Below are 18486 nucleotides of genomic sequence, written 5' to 3'. Positions count from 1 at the left end.
CTTTATCAATGATCTGGATGAGGGGATCAAGCATTCCCTCAGTCTATTAGAAGGTGGCACCAGGCTGGGTGAGCGAGTGGAGCTACTCAAGGGCAGGAAGGCTCTGCTGAGGGACCTGCATGGGCTGGACCCATGGGCTCAGGTAAACTGCAGGAGATTCCACAAGGCTCAAGGCTGGGTCCTGCAGGGTCACAACAACCCCACACAGTGCTCCAGGCTTGGAACGGAGCAGCTGGGAAGCTGCCCAGCAGGAAAGGACCTGGAGATGCTGGTTAACAGCAGCTGAACTTGAGCAAGCAGTGGTCCAGGTGGCCAACAGCATCCTGGCTTGGATCAGCCCTGGGGTACCCAGCAGGAGCAGGGAGGGCATTGTCCCCCTGTGCTCGGTGCTGGTGGGGCTGCACCTCGAATCCTGAGGACATTGAGGGGCTGGAGCACGTCCAGAGAAGGGAACGGAGCTGGAGCCCAGGGGTTGTGGGAGCAGCTGAGGGGCCTGGGGCTGCTTAGCCTGGAGAAGAGGAGACTGAGGGGAGAGCTCATTGCTCGCTGCAGCTCCTGGAGAGGAGGTTGTGGGGAGGTGGGTGCTGGGCTCTTCTCCCACATAAGTGACAGTATGACAGGAGGTGACCCCAAGTTGTGCCAGGGCAGGTTTAAATTGGATAAGGGGGAAAAATTTCTTCGCTGAACAGTGGTGAAGCCCTGGCAGAGGGTGTCCAGGGCAGCGGTGGAGTCGCCATCCCTGCAGGGGTTAAAGAAATACACAGAGTTGGCACATCAGGGCCTGGTTGAGGAGGCACGGTTGGGCTTGTAGGGCTTCGACAGCTTTCCCAACCTTAATGATTCTAATCTCAGACTATAAACAAAGCCATGTCAGACAGGAACCAGTACAAGGCACCAGCAGATGGCAACAGCACCGCACACCATGTGCCTTAGAACGTTCAGAATTGGATCAGGGAGCCATTCTCCAACAGGTCCAGCTCTCGATGCCTTGGGAAACCAGTCCAAGCCACACCGGGAGCAATGAGAACTCAGATGTCTCCCAGGGATCCTTAGCTCCTCTGGAGTAGATAGGGCCAAGCAGCTCCCACAGCCCCAGGTGAGCAAACCCATTCGAGGGTGTTTGAGCCCAGAGGCTGGAATGCCAGGAACTAGGTCACCAAGTCACTCCAGACTTCCCGCTTCCTTGCTTTTAAGGAAATCCATCACCAGAAAAAGGCACCAAGACTTCAGCCAGAGGATGAAGCCCACGGGTTGAGGCTGTTCACCCAGACAAGTTCATTCGCAGGCTCCCAGCAGAGCTTTGAGCCCCAACACTGCCAGGCGAGGGCAAGCCCAGCCCAGGGCTGGTCCCACTGGTGACCAGAGCTGTGCCTCTCGCAGGGCTTCAGCAGCAGCCACTGAGAAGAAGCAGGAGGCACAAACACCAGCACATCACAAGTTTCAAGCTCCCACAAGCACCTTTCGAGTGCTGACCCCACAGAGCTGCAAGGGGATGCTGTTTTCCATATTGACTCCAGGTCTCACCCCTGGCTCTAAGGATCTCCAAGTCCACACAGCAGTGAGAGGAAGGCATCATCTTTCAAGGCCATCATCCTCCAGGGATTGAGGCTTTTTGTTCATCAAAACTTGAGCACACTATTCCTAAACCTGTCTGGTTGTCGAACCGAGGTCCTGTGCACTCTCCTCCGCACCTCTCTTCCCAGCAGGAGCTGCAGTTTTCCTTGGAAACATTAGGCAATGCATAATTCCCACGGTTTGCCTCAAGCTGCCTTCCATGCCCCTCACCACAAGCTTCCTGCACAACTGTTCTGGTCCACTCCCAGAATGGTTTCAGTTGGCAAAGACCTTTGAGATTATCAATTCCAACCCTCAATCCAGCCCTGCCAAGTCCACAGCAACTCATCTTTTAAACACCTCTAGAGATGGCAACTCATCCACTGCCCTGGGCAGCCTGCACCAATGCTTGACATCACTTTCAGTAAAGAAATTCCTTCTAATATCCCTCGCACACCTTGAGGCCATTTCCCTTTGCCACAACCTTACCAGGAGCTGCAGAGAGGGATGAAGCTTCCCCTCAGCCTCCTCTTCTCCAGGCTAAACAGCCCCAGATCCCTCAGCTGCTCCCAGAACCCCTGGGCTCCACACCCTTTCCCAGCTCCGTTCCCTTCTCCAGAGGTACTTCAGCCCCTCAAGGTCTTTCTGGAGTGAGGGGCCCAGAGAACTGAAGCCAGGATTCAAGGTGCAACCTCACCAGCATCACACAGAGGGTGAGCAGCACCAAGCTCCCACTGGCCAGGAGTCTTTTGGCCCTCTTGGCCACCTGGGCCACTGCTGGCTCATGCTCAGCTGCTGTCAACCAACACCACCAGCTCCTTTTCTGCTGGGCAGCTTTCCAGCCCCTCCTCTCCAAGGCTGGAGCTGCACAGGGTTGTTGTGACCCAAGCACTTGGACTTGTTGAACTTCGTGCAGCTGGTCTCAGCCCCCAGATCCAGCCTGTCCAGGTCCCTCTGTAGTTCCTGCCAACCCCCAGGCAGATCAACACTCCCACCCAACTCAGTATCAGGTGCAAACTTACCAAGGGCGCACTCGATTCCCCTGCTGCTTTGAGCTGATTAAGAAACATGAACAGTGTGGATTATGATAGGTTTATAAAAATTTGGTTTTTTAATCACACAAAACTGAATTTTGTGATGAAGACTAAGTTGACAGTTCCTCTTAAATACCAGTATGCATAAGACATTGCATTAGGCACTAGGCAGCAGCCAACATCAGTTAGAGTCTGGCAACAGAAGCCATTTTAATACCTCCCTTCACACTTCGTGGAATTACAGGCTTTTGCAATAACATTTCGTTCCAACTAACAGGTTCTCCAAGGTTTTCCCCCACCCCACCTCTGTACATCAGTAAACCATGTGTATTCACACCAGAGCAGAGTTAACAACATTAGTGGCATCACAACCATCAAAAAAAGAACAATTTTTCTATACAAGATCTTTGCAAAAGTTGCAACGGGATTAGTGCATTACGACAGAACTGGAGATAGAAAAAAAAAAAAGAAGAGAGTTGGCATGCTAGAGTCCAACACAAATAAAGACAACAGGCAGCTAGTTGTATGTACTATATTGACAAGATACTGATTGGTTACATGAAGAAACATACAATACAAAATACAGAAGAAACCAGTTTTGCTTCCCTCTGCCCCACCCCAGAATACTCATAATTGATTTGGTCAACAAGTGGCCCAAAAGCCCGAGTTTATCGCTCTAATGCTACAGCTTAGTGGTTGTTCTCGGCATATCGGACTGGTATGAGCCTTGGCTTTTAACATAATCTTAAACAAGGCTGTCTAGTCTCAAGATCCCTTTGTTTCCAATAGTGAACTACAGTACTGTGGGACCTGGGCGCTGCCAGCCCCCACCCGCGGGGAGGGATGAGCTGGCCGGGCAGACACCAGGTCATGCATCCACCACCACCAGGAAGAGGGAAGAGCAGAAGTTCATATATTAAAAAAGTGACTTAAGACTTAGAATTGAATTAGTATTTGTACAGAAAGGTGCAGGTGGAAGAACTCCCTCCAGCCTATGATCAGAAAGGGATGGAGAAATCACAGCAGCCACTGGTAGCAGCCGCTCTACGGTAAGTGCGATTGTTAGCGTGGATTCCAGTCACGTCATTCAAGGGCTCCGTCAGGTGGGCAAGGCTGCTCAATTGCTGCAGCACTGGCTCCTGCTAGGCTGACTGCTCTCCTGAAGGTCCACCACCCGATTCCTACCTGGGCCACCAGGAGCGTTCTGGGGTTCATTTTTTGGCAGTTTCTTGGCTAGAAAGAAAGAAGACATTAGCAGGCTTCTCTGCAGAGGCCACAGCCTGGGCTCAGACCTGCTCTGGCCCAAGCCCTCAGCTCTTAGAGTCCGGGATTGGGCACTGTTAGCAGCACCAGCCCAGCAAACCCACCCACTCCTAGCTCTGGCTGTCAGTCCTGCTCCTTCCTTACTTGCCACCCCAGATAAAGGGAGAGAGGGAACAAGCTTTGCGAGACAAAGGCTCCCAACACTAAGGGAGTGGCTGGTCACTCAAAGAGGGCAAACCAGCTCCAGGAAGAGCCTCCAGGCCCTGGCTGGCATGGGAGCTCCCAGGGTTTATATAGTGCTGGTGCTCCATGCCACTCCAGCCATCCTGCTGCATGCAAGCTGTTACCTATTGCCATGAAGATTTCATTCACATTCATCGCTGTCTTTGCTGACGTCTCCATGAACAGCAAGCTGTTGTCATCTGCATATGTTTGTGCATCCTGCAAACAATCACAGCAGAGTGGTAAATGCACCCTGCCAAGAGGGGGCTCAAGCAGGCTTCACATGCTTCCCTCGTAGGCAAACTAAGCACTGCAGAAACACCATCCCACCCCTGGCCAGACATTCCCTCCCAATCCCCTGATCCCACCTGGCTAGGACAGCCAGGAGACATCCCCCACTGCTGTCCCAGTGGCCTGGCTGGGGCACAGCAGCACAGACTGTCTGCGAGCCACTTAAGTCAAATGTAGGCACAGCACGTCCCCAGCAGCACACCTTGTACTTTGGTTAGCTGGGAGAGCAACACATGAAATGCATCACAAGCAATCCCGTGCAGAGGTCTGAGATAAGAGCTTGTTGAAAGTTTGCCTTAGACAAGGTACGAGCAGAGAACAAGCTGGGAATGATTCCTCACATCTTGTTCCTAAAAGATGCTGTTCTGTACACTGCTGAGACAGCCCCAGATGAGTAAAGCACCAGAAGAGACTGAAGACAAAACCTTGTGTTCTGTGGGCTTTGTTCTCCACACTCATCATTGTTACCAACAGAGCTACAAGGGCTGTGAAACTAGTGCAGGAGAAACAGCTACAGTTTGCCTTAAGTGGCATCCTGGGGTCCTCAGCAGCATAAACCTTGACTTCCACTCTCCCTCAAAGCGTTTTGCACAGAGCCACCATTTCCCCAACTCAAGCAAAAAGCTGTTTTCCTGACTTTGCTCAGTAACAACTGATCTGGATTCCCACTCACCTGGAAGTCCACAGCTCTCTTGGCAGCAAGGTCTGCCTTGTTTCCCGCTAGTGCAATTACAATATTTGGGCTAGCCTGCCTCTGCAACTCTTTCACCCAGTTCTTGGCTCGTACAAATGTGTCCTGGAAACAAACAGGAGGCAGCAGTCAGGAAGGGCAGCCTCTCATTAACCCACAGTGAAGATATGATTAGAACAAGGCTTTCCTGTAAGAAGTGTTCTGCCTTTACAGCACTTTGTAGCAGGATCCTTTATCAGTTTAGACAGCCTTGGTTAGAACTGAGGAAGAGGCTATTAGCAGTTTGAGAAACTCAGGACCTGCAGGCAGGCACCCCGGAACCCAGTCACACTCCAGGGATGAGAAAAGAATCTGCTTGAGCGCAAACTCCTCCTCCCAGTGAACCCTCCCAGAACCACGTGGAACTCACTGTGTTAGTGATGTCATAGACCACGATGGCCGCCTGGGCACCTCGGTAATACATCGGTGCCAGGCTGTGATATCGCTCCTGTCCGGCCGTATCCCATATTTCAAACTTCACCGTTGTGTCATCCAGACAGACTGTCTGTGTTAGGAAGGCAGCTGAAAGAGAAGGGAGGGATGTGTTTGCCTTACCTCCAGCTGGAGAGCCCCTGCAGCTAGAGCCAAGAGACTGGAGCAGTTCTGCTTTCGCACTGGAGTGAGCAGAAGCCCCAGTGGAGGCCAGTGCAGGGCTGCATGTGAAAGCCACAGCTCTGCTCCACCACCAAGCTCCTGGCACACAGGGTCCTGAGTGGCACCAGACAGCCAGCTGGATGGCATCCTGGAGAGCCTGGGCAGCAGCAGCACTGCCAGCCCCTTCCCCAGGAGCTGGTCATACAGCTCATTCCCCATTTCTCAGACCATACAGCGCAGCTCCAGCATCGCTGGGATCAGCTCTGGACAGCACCAGTGCCAACACACTGAAGTCAGCCCAGTTACACTGCGCTCCCCAATTTAGAAACAGGTTTTCACATTCTAGCCAGTGTAACGCCACATGTTACAACTGGACTAAAGGCAACCAGCCCTGGATACAGACTGGAGCCAGACAGAGCGCCTGCACGGCCCTCTGCAGCAGAGCAAGAAGGCCTGCTGGCCCACAAGCTTTACTCCCAGCTATACTGACTCCCTGCATGTGCTACCTCAGGGACAAATCAAGCCTTTTCTCAGTCCACACCTCCTCATGTTACTGCCCAGAGACCTGGCTGCCAACCGACCTTTGAATAGTGACACTGCGCTAATGATTTCAAGCTAAAGAACTATAAGATCTGAAAGAGCTGTGGAAGTTAACAATATTGCGCTAGAAACAACCCCAAAATCCCAGGTCATGGTCTGAAAAGATAATTAAGGGCCATAAAACAAGCTGAAGGCCTCAGTTCTAATTAGAGGCAGGAATTCAGGCACTGAAAGCGAAGACGCCTTAGAGGCAGAGCGCACGGTTGCCATAGCACTCTGCTGCACTGATCTTCACCCCAACAAACGAGTTGTAAACCCAGCGTTAAAACATTGGCTACGTGGCTATTTATAGCCCAAACCTCAGACTGGATTGAAACAGCCATTAATACCCCTGATGGCGCAGAAGTGCATCTGTGAGGCCAGCACCTTCCAGCCACAGGCAGCTGGAGTTGGCACTCACCTCCAATCGTGCTCTCCTGATACTCGTGGAACTGCCCCTTCACAAAGCGCAGAACCAGGCTGGACTTCCCCACTGCCGACTCTCCCAAGAGAACAAGTTTAAACTGGCAGATTTTGTTTCCAGCGGCTGGTCCATTCGGTCGAGCAGCTCCACCTCGACCTGCCATCGTGGCCTAAGTGCAGGAGTGCCAAGAGGGAAGGATGCGCGGGTTCTGCGCTGGGATCCACCTGGAAGCAGGTTGCAAATGGAAGAGGAAGTCAGAGTTAGTGACACACTCATGGAGCAGCTGTACCAGTTCTAGAGGGTGGGTTTGATCCGCAACCACCATCAGGAGATGACTCCTTCCCACGGTGAAAGTTACACACCACAACAGCACTATTGGGCAGTTTGTGTCAGACTGCAGCTCCTTCAGCAGGTTCTTGTTTCCTGAGCCTCCTTGGAGAAGGGGTATTGGTAACCCAAGCTCTCCTCCCCACCAGTAGGCTCTCCAGCTCCTCCACTACACGTAGATGTTACATCTATCTTGCTAGGGTGAGGCAAGTGAAGAATAGACAGCACACCAATTGGTGCCATTAGAGCTTTGTCTACTAAAACAATTACTCAATTCATGGAGGTAACTGAGGGCGACCTTTAGCTCCTTCCTCCTCTTTGAGTTCACAAGGCAGCAACTTCAGACTATCCATGCAACACAAAGATGTTAGAGCGCCCCACATAAGCCATTATGGGAAGCAGTTCTGGATGTCAGTCCTTGGTAGCACAAGGCTTTCAGACAAAGGGAGCCTCTCTAGTCAGTTCAGAGGCACTCACACCCAGCCGTTCCACACGACACCTCAGTCTGAGGAAGGGCCTTTGAACCCCTGCCCCACAGGGAGGGAAGTCCTTTGGCAGCAGCCACTCTCTGGGCACAGGCTGTGTATTCAGAGACTAAAAGCAACTGCTCCCCATCCCTGCTGCAAACAGCTACTCGCCACCAAACAGTGTGAGGCAACACCTAACACTCCCCACACCCTGTCCCAGTTGCCTCATGGCCCTTATCCCACATCACTCCAGGTCATCAGGCTACTGGCCACATTCTTCACAAGATGACTGACTGCTCAAGTCCAGCAAGAGCACAAACAGGGAGCACCACTCACAATCAAAAGCACAGAACGCTTTAGGACTTTAAGCCTATCCAGTTCCACCCCCTGCCATGGGCAGAGACACCTCTCAGTAGCTCAGAGCCCCATCCAACCTGACCTTGAACCCCTCCAGGGATGGGGTAGCCACAACTTCCCTGAGCCAGTATATCATCATCCTCATTGTAAAGAGTTTCTTCCTTATATCCAGTCTAAATCTCTTCCCTTGGTTTAAAACCATTACTCCTCATCCTGTCACAACAGGCCTTGCTAAAAAGCCGCTCATCGGCTTTCCTAGAGCCCCTTCCAAGTACTGGAAGCTGCTCTAAGGTCTCCCTAGAGCCTTTTCTTCTCCAGGCTGAACAAGCCCAACTCTCTTGGATTGGAGGTGCTCCAGCCCTCAGATCATCTTCATGGCCCCCTCTGGACTTGCTCAACAGCTTCATGTCCTGCCATCCCATCTCTCCAGCACTCCATCCCACAGCACCAAATCTCTCAAGTTGTGCAGAAGCACAAACCCAGGGTAAGAGCAGCAAGACAGGCTGGTTTAATTCCATCGTTAACCACAAGCAAAGCCACAGTGCCTTCCCAACTATTTCTCAATGCATGCACAGCAGGAACACTTTGAGTGCAGTTACACAGATTTAGGCATATTTCCTGCTCTCATCACAACTCCCACTTCCTGTCAACAAGAAATGCTACAACCAATTGCACCTGCTCTGCAACACCGCTTTCCCTTCAACTCTCAAGCCAAGCTTCTCCTCAACAGGGAGAACTGCAAAAAGAACCCCCCCAAAAGACAATTTCTCCTTGTCCTGAGTGTAGTCCCAAGGAAACTCTGGGTATGCTCCAATTACACCAAGAACTTACCAACAAATGCCAGGTTCCTAGGAATAAGAAGCTTAAAGCAAATTGAAATGGGTCTGCCCTGGAGCAGTGTCCTGTGAGCAAGGCTCAGGGCTGCCTCTTGCAGCAGCTCCAAGAGTCTCAAGCGCCTGCTTTCCAGAGCAAAGCCTGCCCAGCCACAACTGCTTTGATACTTCCTTATCTGCACCTCAAGTTTCAACTCAATTCCATATTTTGATAAGAAACCTACAGTCATTCCAGTCTGAGCTTATCCAGAGGGAGAGACCACTAGCATTCATCAGCAGAACCTCTCCAGCTTTCAGAACACAGAGGCACTTGAGCTTACTCTGACATACAGACATTCAGCCACATTGGAGGAAGGGCAGAACCCCACTGTTAAACCAGGACCGTTCACCAGAGCTAGCAGGTAGGAGAGAAACCACAAGAAGCAACTTCAGTGCAGATGTTTCAGCAGCCTGAGCTGTGACACAGCAGTTGCTTTGAGCGGCCTGTCCAGTGTTGGGTTACAGAATCACAGGACTTTTAGGTTGGAAAAGACCTTTAAAATCATAGAGTCCAACCATTTAAGCCAGGAAAGAAACTCAGAACTGGGTCTCTGCAAAAGCTGGTGACACTGTCAGGACCCCAGTCTCCTCTTCCGAGGAAGGACACACTGTTTTGACAGGATGAGAAAACTTGATAAGGAGAAAATTAACAGCTTGCTTTGCAGCTCTGGCCAGCAGCAATTTGGTTACCACCAGGTTCAAGGGGCACATCAGCAGCTCTACATCACCAGCCTAAAGGCATTTCCACCTTTGAGAGTTTCTCCTCCAAGCAGGGTTTGCAAGGGAGCAGCTTTTGGTTGTTTAACCTTATATTTACTTTCCAGAGCAGTCTATCAGCAGCCCCAGCGCTGTTTCAGATCAACATTCTGCACATTAAATGCCACGTGAATCATGCCTCTACTGAGTTATGACCTCCTGAAATATAATAGGGGTGATTCCCAGAGCAAAACAAGGAAATGAGCCTGTCGACATCCTCAAGTCTTAGTGTGACCTATATTTCACAGATCTTGATTCATTTTGCCATCTGTTTATGCTACGTGAACTCAAACAGCATTAAGCAAGCAGGCCTGTAAGTCCAATTCATCCCTGGAGAGCTACAGACCAAAGCAAACAGTCAAGCAGCTAAAGCCTTTGACCATTTAATAATCGACAGCTTCATCATTATAGAATCACAGGATAGTATGGGTTGAAAGGGACCTCAAAGCCCATCCAGTTCCAACCCCCTGCCATGGGCAGGGACACCTCCCACTGGATCCAGTTGCATTTCTGCTGATGTTCAAGAAAACCAAATAACCAAAGTATGTAACTACCAAATCTGTAGACAGAGCTCTTCACTGCAGAAGGACCAGTCTGGCCCCTTTTGCCCATGCCAACATCTGAGGATTTCTCTGTTCCTGTCACAAACCCAACTCTACTCTGCTGAACAGCCAAACCACAGAGGCTGGATCTGTGCTAGATCAACCCACACAGACCAGAGAACACTGGCTGGAGAAACAGGGGATGAATGGCTTCATGCTCTATGAAGCCACTTCGATGCTCAGGGAGGCTGATCTCCTCTTCTGCACAGTGGATTCAGCATTCACCACTCCCTGCTCCCCATGAGGACATGGACACAGGAGCCATGGGTCAGACCAAAATAACTGCAGCCACATGGTGCAGATGAGGGAGAGCAGCTGAAGCTGCACTTGCATTACTGATTCCAGAAGCCACACTGATGAGAAGGAAGGGTATGTTAGGCTGCTCTTGTAATCAAGATTAACAAGGATTAGTTTTCCCACCAGCTTTCCTAACTAGTGACATGCAGAAGCCTGGGATGGCACCTGCTGGTTGATACGCAGCCCTCCCACCTCCTGCAGATGGAGGCACATGCGGAAGCACTGCATCCCACAGGCAAAGGTATCAATCCCTTTCCTGTAAACTCTTGGAGCAGCCTCTTGTTTGCTTTGAGATCAAGGACAAACTTCAATGCCTGATGCTGTCTGACTACCAAGAACTCTAGGTCTGGCACTCCTACAAGTTTATGCTCCTCTCAGTACCTCCCCTGTTTCCCAGGATTTGCTGTAGGGGCTCGTATGCTCCCCTGCATATTGGAATTCAATAATTCCAGTGCCCTAAATAAAGCACACACTAGCACTGCTGCACTCTCAGCCTACTCAAGAGCAAGGCAGCTCTCCAGAGCTGTTTGGATGCTCAGGAACAGCACAAGAGCATTTCAAACAAGCCAGCCCAGTACAGGAGCCCAAATCCCCACAAAACAGTTACTATCAGACCCCTATGTAAGTCCCAAAATAAGAACTGCTTTTCAAACTGTGTCACAGGGAAGCTGCTCGTTTAAGGTGACAGAAGTTACCAAATCCAATATTTTCGCCCTGTGTTCACCCAGTAGCAAGAACAACTCTGAAAGCTGATGATCTACAGAAATCCAATCCTGAAAAATCTGGTTACCCAGGAGGAATGCTTCTGCTCTCAGCTACGCAAGAAACCATTTCACTGGGGATTTGTTGGCTTAGAATCAAAATACTCAAGACAAAAGCCCCAGTGAAGTATTTATCTTGTTAAATAGCTGACAGCATTACATGAATTTCTTGGCAAAGCCATCCCTGAAGTTAGAGTGGTTCTGCTTCACCTAACACTGAATGGGCAGCCAGCCATTGCGAGCAGGAAGCTCGTGCTACCTTGCTCCCACCCAGAACTGGCTGTAGAACTCAGATTCACAAGCAGCTTTCAGGAGCAGGACCAGCAGCAAGTGTGAGACCCACCAGAGCAAGACTCCACTAACCCAGATTAGCCCAGCATGGAGCCTCACCCTGATTTTCTAAAACACTAATATCACAGTAGAAGGGACCTTAAAGCCCACCCAATTCCATCCCCTGCACATATTGCTGGCTCAATCCACAAATAGCCCCAACAATTCCTTCTCTTCAGTACTACTCTCAATCCATTCTTCACCCAGCCTGTAATTAATATGATTAATAAGAACAAGCTTCAATAGCCCTGCTGCAGTAGGATCCACACAGCAGGTAAGGAGTAACAGACCCAGCTCCTAGCAAGAACACGAACCAGCGACAACCTCGCATGCACAGACCAAAGTCCCTCAGCCCCAGAAAGGCTGATAAACTTTCCACACTCGCACTTCTACAGCCACCCCGCACTTCCCTCCACAAAGAACATTTGGTCTCTTGGTCAGCAAGGCCCTAATCCAAAGCTTCAATAACAACTCTAAATTGGGGAACTTGTCACTGCAGTCACCAAGAGCTGCGTTACAGCCTTAAAAGTGCAGACTCGCAGACCTAAATCAGCCCAGACAGCATTTTCAGACCTAATCCTATGGCTGTCACACTATCAGGAACCAAATTCACAGCTTCTTGTGCTCAAACCTCCCAAAGACTTGATGATATTCAGTTTAATTTAGAGGTAAATAGGATTTACATCAGCAACAAGTTTAATTATGTTTTGTTGGAGGCTACAATCCTGAATGAGAATAGCAGGATCTGCAATACCGGCTCCTTTTCATGCTGTTAATACGCGCATCTGTTTCCCGACATCTGCAGAGCCTCGGCCTCCAAAGCAGCCCTGGCAGCGGCTGTTTTTCAAAGCAGCTTTTCAAAAACAATTCTATCAGAGATTTCAAGGCCACTACCCTGCAGTCACCACTCAATCCAGAGCAGATGCTCTGTGCAGCTGAGCTAGGGCAGCACAACTCACAGCTACGCCCAGCTGGGCAATCCAAGCCAGCAGAAGGGGCCTTTCCATCACTCCACACTGCAGGGTGAAGCCTGGTTTTACGAACATCATTTCCAGGCACGGCAAAACGGAGCTGTCTTCCTTCAGTCATGTCTAAAGCCGGATTAACAAAGCCCTTAAGGGAAGACAAACCCAGGAGAAGTTATGACGAAGGCCAAGTCCCTGCTTCTCCCCTGTCCAAGCACAATGCCCAAACTGAAGATCTGAGCTGAGCGGGAGGTGCTGCACCAGGACAAGCCTGAAGCTTGGAGCAGCCTGGGACACCGTTGTCCACAGAAAGCTGCTGCTCAGACTGAGATGCAGTCTCATCTCCTAGACCCCACCTGTTTGAACAAGGCAACCCAGCTTCAATACCATCAGGGAACTACAAAGCTGGGAGTGCCCATGCATCCTACAAAGCTGAGCTGACTCTTTGGAAGGTGAGGCAAAGATCTCAGCCTGAATGATGGAGTCAAGAGTAGCAGCACTGTGGTCAAAGGGAGCTGTGAAGCTCCCTCAAGCCTTCTTCTAGCCAGTTTAACACCCCTTCCTCATCAGGGCTTCTGAGTCTAAGCTGTTATCCTTTACCAGAAATTATTGAACACACCTCATGAGGCAAAGAGGCATCCCACTTACTGATGTGCCTCAGAGCGACACTTTTTTTATACTCAGAGCTGAACAGGTATCAGCAACCAAAGCTGGTCACACTGGCAGCACAAGGACGTTTTATGCATAATCCAGTGGTGGCTTTACTTCTGCAGAACACCATGGCTAATTGCATTTAAAACTGCAGTGAGCATCCTATTAGATCAGCATAGCAGAACAGAGAAGTTTGCAGTGAGGGCAGGCTGACATGAAGTGGTCCTCCTCCCCTGTCCTCGTGCACCAGGAAAGCAACAGGAACAGCACCAGAACTCCTGTTCTAAGCAGGGCCGTGAACACCACTTGTGCTGACAACAGCAAGAGAATTTACCCTAGATCCAGGGGATGGAAGACGCACAGACTCAAGCTTTCAGCAGAGCAGTGGCACAAGAATGCATAAACTGCAGCATAAGGCTTTGTGGAAGAGTTATGCATCTCTTCATTCCACAGAAGCTTCTCAAAAGTTGTGGGAGCAAAGCTTCCAGACCCTCTGTCCCCACCCACATCACCTTCCTCTTGGAGGCCTCTCCTACTTTTAGTTATCCTGGATACTGCAAGAACCAGTCCTGTTTCACAGGAGAGGCACAACCAGCTTGAAGGAGCAACTCAGGAGTGCGGTCTGGACCAACTACAAATTGAACAAAAGCATTAAGTTTCCAGTTCTGCAGTTAAGTTTTTAATCCTTATTCTTGACATTATCCACAACTCGGCACACCCTCAAAAGACTCAGTTCTGACCAGGAGTCCACAATGTGTGCTCTGAGGTGGCACCCCCTGTTCTGTGAACAAGGAGGCAAGATCATTAACAACACAAAGCACAAACCCGCTATCTTCTCTGCAAAGAGTCAGTGACCTTCATAATATCTTTCCCAGACCACACAGATCTCCTGCCTCCAGCAGCTCCTTGTTTGGAGCTCTACCAAATAAAAGCAAACATGAAAACCAGCATTTTCTTATCTGTTTATGTCGCACTGCTCCAGGAGCTGTTCCTGTGCTCCAGGGGAGGAAAGCGTTCCTCTTCGTATTCAGATGAAGCTTTATTCTTCTCTTCCCCCAATACTGTCACTTCCAGGAAGGTTCATCATTTCAGGCATTTGCAGCATTTTCATGGTGTTACTCTGACAACTTCGCAGAACTTGCACAAGAGGACTTCAAACTTCATACCCCAAGGGAATAAAACAGCTGACTCCACCGTTTCTACAATCTGCCCTCTTTTAAGTGTGCTGACCAAAATACTTTGGGCGACACCCACTTCATTACAAATGTTCCCATTTCATTTCCTGTGTCTTGAAAGTACTTGGCATTTGTTCCCCCTCCCTTTCCAGGGAGATGCCATGACCACCCATCCGCTAAACTTGCCGTGGCTTTAGAAGCTGTGATCATAAGTTGATGAGTAGCATAGCCTAGAGAGATGCTAGCACTGATCCCTCTTCAGACACACAGGAGCTTTGCTCCTGACTAAGATAATTTTGCTGCTCATCACAATTAATTTAGCCAAGTACACAGAGTAAGAATCTGTTACCAACAGCTCTGTTTCACATGCTGCCTAACCCATTATTGGCTTCACCAGGAAAGCAGAGGGACCTAAATCCAACTCTGCTCACCATAAAGCTAGACAAGCATTCTATGTTTCTACATTCACACATCAAGCCACCCTTCCCCTTTACTGCTCTCTGGGAACTTAAAATCCTTCTCCAGAAGTTCCTTTTCATTCTGCCTGTGCTGGTGCCTCACCCAAAGGGGTATCAGCTCCTGCTTAAACAGCCTGGAGGGACCAACACTGCCTGGCACTATCTTAAAACAAATGTCACCTAAATTAGCCTGTAGATTCTGTGAGGCAGAGATCGCTGCTAGAGGTAGAACTGTTGGAGCTTGGGAGGCATCTGAGCAATTTAAGCACTGAATTGTAAAATAGTTTGGGTTGGAAGGGACCTTAAAGCCCAATTAGTTCCAAACCCCCGCCATGGGCAGGGACAACTCCCACTGGATCAGGAGCTCCAAGCCCCATCCAACCCGGCCTTGAACCCCTCCAGGGATGGGGCAGCCACCACTGCTCTGGGCAACTTGGGCCAGGGCCTCCCCACCTTCATTGTGAAGATTTTCTTCCCAATGTCTAATGTACATCTTCCCGCTTCTAAATTAGGGTCATTCCCTCTCATCACTCAATGCCCTTGTAAAAACTACCCCCCTCCTCAGCTTTCTCGAAGCCTCTTTCAGTACTGGAAGCAGCTCTAAGGTCTCCCTAGAGCTTTCTCTTCTCCACACTGAAGAACTCCAACTCTCTCAGCCTGTCTGCATATGGGAGGTGCTCAGCCCTCCGATCATCTCCATAGCTTCCTCTGGACTCTCTCCAACAGACCCACGTCCTTCCCATGCTGAGACCCAGTCACTGACCCTAAGCATCACTTTTCATCCCCTGCTCTAGACTGGTGCTTTACCTGCTCTCCACATCGAGACCAGTGCTGTCCTGCAGCTGCCTACACAGACTGTTCTGAATTCTCCACCCTTTCACAGTTCTTTCACCTCATTATCCCGTTAAGCTGAAAAAAATGTAAGAGACTTTCAGAGTCAAGGCAGTGGCGAGTGTTAATGGGATATTACTCCAAGCAAGTCCACTTGGACAGCACTGTGTGGAAAGCCAGTATCAACCAGCAGTCTCCTCCTTTTGGTCTGAACCTACCTTCAGAGTGGGCTTGTGAGTCCCAGCTCCAAGCAGAGCAGAATTGATGTCATTGTACAAACAAGGCAGCTCAAACGTGCGCTGACCCACCACACAAAGAGCTATGAATAGTTGATGCGAGTCGTTCCACATAAGACTTAAAATAGTACCTCTGCGTCCTCTCTTCCCTCAGATTTCCTTACATGCTTGGAAACAGTCAAGGTCAGATCTCCAACAGCCTCCGACAGCCACGTACAAAGGCAACAAGCTAAAGGTCAGCAGAGATCAGGTCAGTGCCATGTTTGGTCTCGCTAGCAGACAGGTTTACAGCAAGGCACGGTTAGCAGGGAGCTACTACAGCTCCTCACAGTTCCTTGAGCACTTCCAGGAACACTGTTTGAGCAGCTTTCCTGGGATTTAGCACTACAAACCTGTTGCTCACACTACAGTCTGTGCTATCAGCCTTTACGGGCTCACATACCAATTCCACTCTCGGCTGACACTGCTGTCTCTCCCAGTGTGCCAGAGATTCAGGGACAGACTTGCTCCGAGCACATCTGGATTTCGTTCTAGAAAGACTACAAAGCTTTCCAGCAGACTTTGTGCCTCACTTGAGAGCCTGTAACAGCAAACCTTTGCCTTCACACACAGCCCTTGGGGGAGCAGCAGGGCTGCATCCCTCACCAGCAGCGATTCAGAAGGGTCTCCATTCCACAAGAGCCCGCTCGGGCACTAGAACAGGCTGCCCAGGGAGGTGGTTGAGTCACCATCTCTGAAGATATTTAAAAGACAGGTAGATGAGGTACTCAAAGACATGGTTTAGTGGCAGATAAGAGTGGTTGGATTCTATGATCTGAGAGCTCTTTTCCAACCTAGTGATTCTAAGATTCGATCATTTTCAGCAGATCAAGTCCCACCCTTCACCTGGGCAGTTCTCTACTCAGTCTTGTCAGGCTTGGGGCTCCTAGAGTTCCTTCCTCAGCCCCCAACTGGATCTAATACAACATTATGCTGCTTTCCCCTCTGAGGTGCAACACCTTCCTTAAATTCCCTCTCTCTTCCACACAGCCCTCACTGCAAGAGTCACAGAAGTAGGAAGAGCAGTAGGGCAAACCCCTCACGCCAACAACGGGCACCGGCGCTCGTTGCCCAGCTCGTTCCCAGCCGTTCTGGGGCAGGGCCTGGCCGAGCCTCCGAAGCAGGGTCAGGACGTGCTTCTTGGGTCCAAGATCACCAGCTCGGAACCCCCCGCTCCTCACCGCGCCCTGGCCGGTCACAGCTCACTTAGGAGACCCACGCCGCCCCCTCACCAAAGCCGGAGCCGCCAGTGAGCGGCGGCAGAGCTGCTCTCCCACCGAGCACCCGGGCATGGGCGCGGGGGGGGGCTGGCAACGGCCCCGCAGGCCGGAGCCCCCCCGCCCCGCTCGGCGGCGCCAGCTCCACCCACACCCCGGCTCCCCCAGCCCCGCGCGCCCGCCGCACGGTTCCCAGGCCGAGCCCCGCCTGCCCGAAGCCGTCACGACGGAGCGGGACGATAATCCCGGCCACCCACCGGCCCCACTCACCGCCCGCAGCGCCGCGCCCCCGGCCGCAGGTGAGACTCGCAGGCCGCAGCCCTCACTTCCGCCTTTACCCGTTCCGCTTCCGGATCCGCCCACCCCTTCCGCTCTGCGCCCACCGCCCATAGGTAGCGCCGCCTGCCAATCAGCAGCGCCCCGCCCCGCCCGGGCTCCACCCGCTGCCGGAAGCGGCCTGTCACGTGATCCGCGCTAAGGGGCGCGTCCGCCGCGTAGGCTGATGGGAGTTGTAGTCCGGAAGGGGAGAACGGGATGGGCGGGGTGGGCGCTGGGGAGAGAATCGCGAGGCTGGAAAATCCTTTGGGATCATCGAGTCCGGCCGTTCCTGGCCCGTGCTGGAACATCCCCGAGCAGCTCGTCTGCCTGCCCGTTAAGACCCTCCAGGGCTGGGGACTCCACCACCTCCCTGGGCAGCCCCTGCCAGTGCCTGAGAGCCCTTTTGCAGAAGGGAGTGTTTCCTACTGTCCAGTCTGAACCTGCCCTGGTGCTACTCGAGGCCATTCCCTCTCATCCCATCATTTGTCACTTGGGAGAAGATCCCAGCACCCAGCTCCCCGCAACCTCCTCTCCAGGAGCTGCAGAGAGCGATGAGCTCTCCCCTCAGCCTCCTCTAGGCTAAGCAGCCCCAGGTCCCTCAACCATTCCCAGAACCCCTGGGCTCCAGCCTCTTCCCCAGCTCCGTTCCCTTCTCTGGACGCATCCCAACCCCTCAAGGGGTCCAGAATTGAACGCAGGATTCGAGGTTTGGCCTCACCAGTGTCGAGCACAGGGGGACGATCCCCTCCCTGCTCCTGCTGGCCCCCCCATGGCTGATCCAAGCCAGGATGCTGTTGGCCTTCTTGGCCGCTGCTGGCTCATGTTCACCCACTGCCAACCCACACCCCCAGGTCCTTCTCTGCCAGTGCAGCCAGGGCTGGAAAAATAGAGCCTTTATTTCCCGTTGGGGTGAGGAGGAACTGCACAGACTACAGCCGTAGGGCAGGAGCAGCCAGGAACCCCCCCAGGAACCTGCCTGCACCCCACAATGGCCCCGGGTGCAGGGGGAGCTGGAGGGGCTGCCAGGCCCAGCCTCATTGTAAAAAAGACGCCATGGGCAAAGAGTATAAAATGGTATCAAAACGATCCCTGCTGCTGTTTGGGGGTGCAGGGTGTGGGGTGCCCCCCGCTGCTGC

General features: G+C 51.6%; 1 protein-coding gene across 2 annotated transcripts; it reads right to left on the bottom strand.

Moving 5' to 3' along the window:
• Positions 1 to 2876: 2876 nt before the first annotated feature.
• Positions 2877 to 17321, bottom strand: RAB5C (RAB5C, member RAS oncogene family). Of its 2 annotated transcripts, XM_069877033.1 has the most exons (6): positions 17303 to 17321; positions 6689 to 6915; positions 5465 to 5616; positions 5038 to 5160; positions 4199 to 4292; positions 2877 to 3821 (listed from the first exon to the last, which is right to left on the bottom strand). In XM_069877033.1, exons 2-6 carry the CDS (start codon positions 6852 to 6854, stop codon positions 3706 to 3708), a joined length of 651 nt encoding a protein of 216 aa, XP_069733134.1. In that variant the 5' UTR covers positions 6855 to 6915; positions 17303 to 17321; the 3' UTR covers positions 2877 to 3705. The 2 variants fall into 2 exon arrangements, with proteins under 2 accessions (XP_069733134.1, XP_069733133.1); XM_069877032.1 differs by lacking the exon at positions 17303 to 17321 and having other exon boundaries at positions 6689 to 6960.
• Between the last annotated feature and the right edge of the window lie 1165 nt (positions 17322 to 18486).

Source organism: Phaenicophaeus curvirostris, chromosome 26, assembly GCF_032191515.1.
Source record: "Phaenicophaeus curvirostris isolate KB17595 chromosome 26, BPBGC_Pcur_1.0, whole genome shotgun sequence".
NCBI classification, from domain to species: Eukaryota; Metazoa; Chordata; class Aves; order Cuculiformes; family Cuculidae; genus Phaenicophaeus; species Phaenicophaeus curvirostris.
The sequence above is the reverse complement of the archived record's forward strand: the minus strand, read 5'-3'. Positions and strand labels throughout refer to the sequence as shown.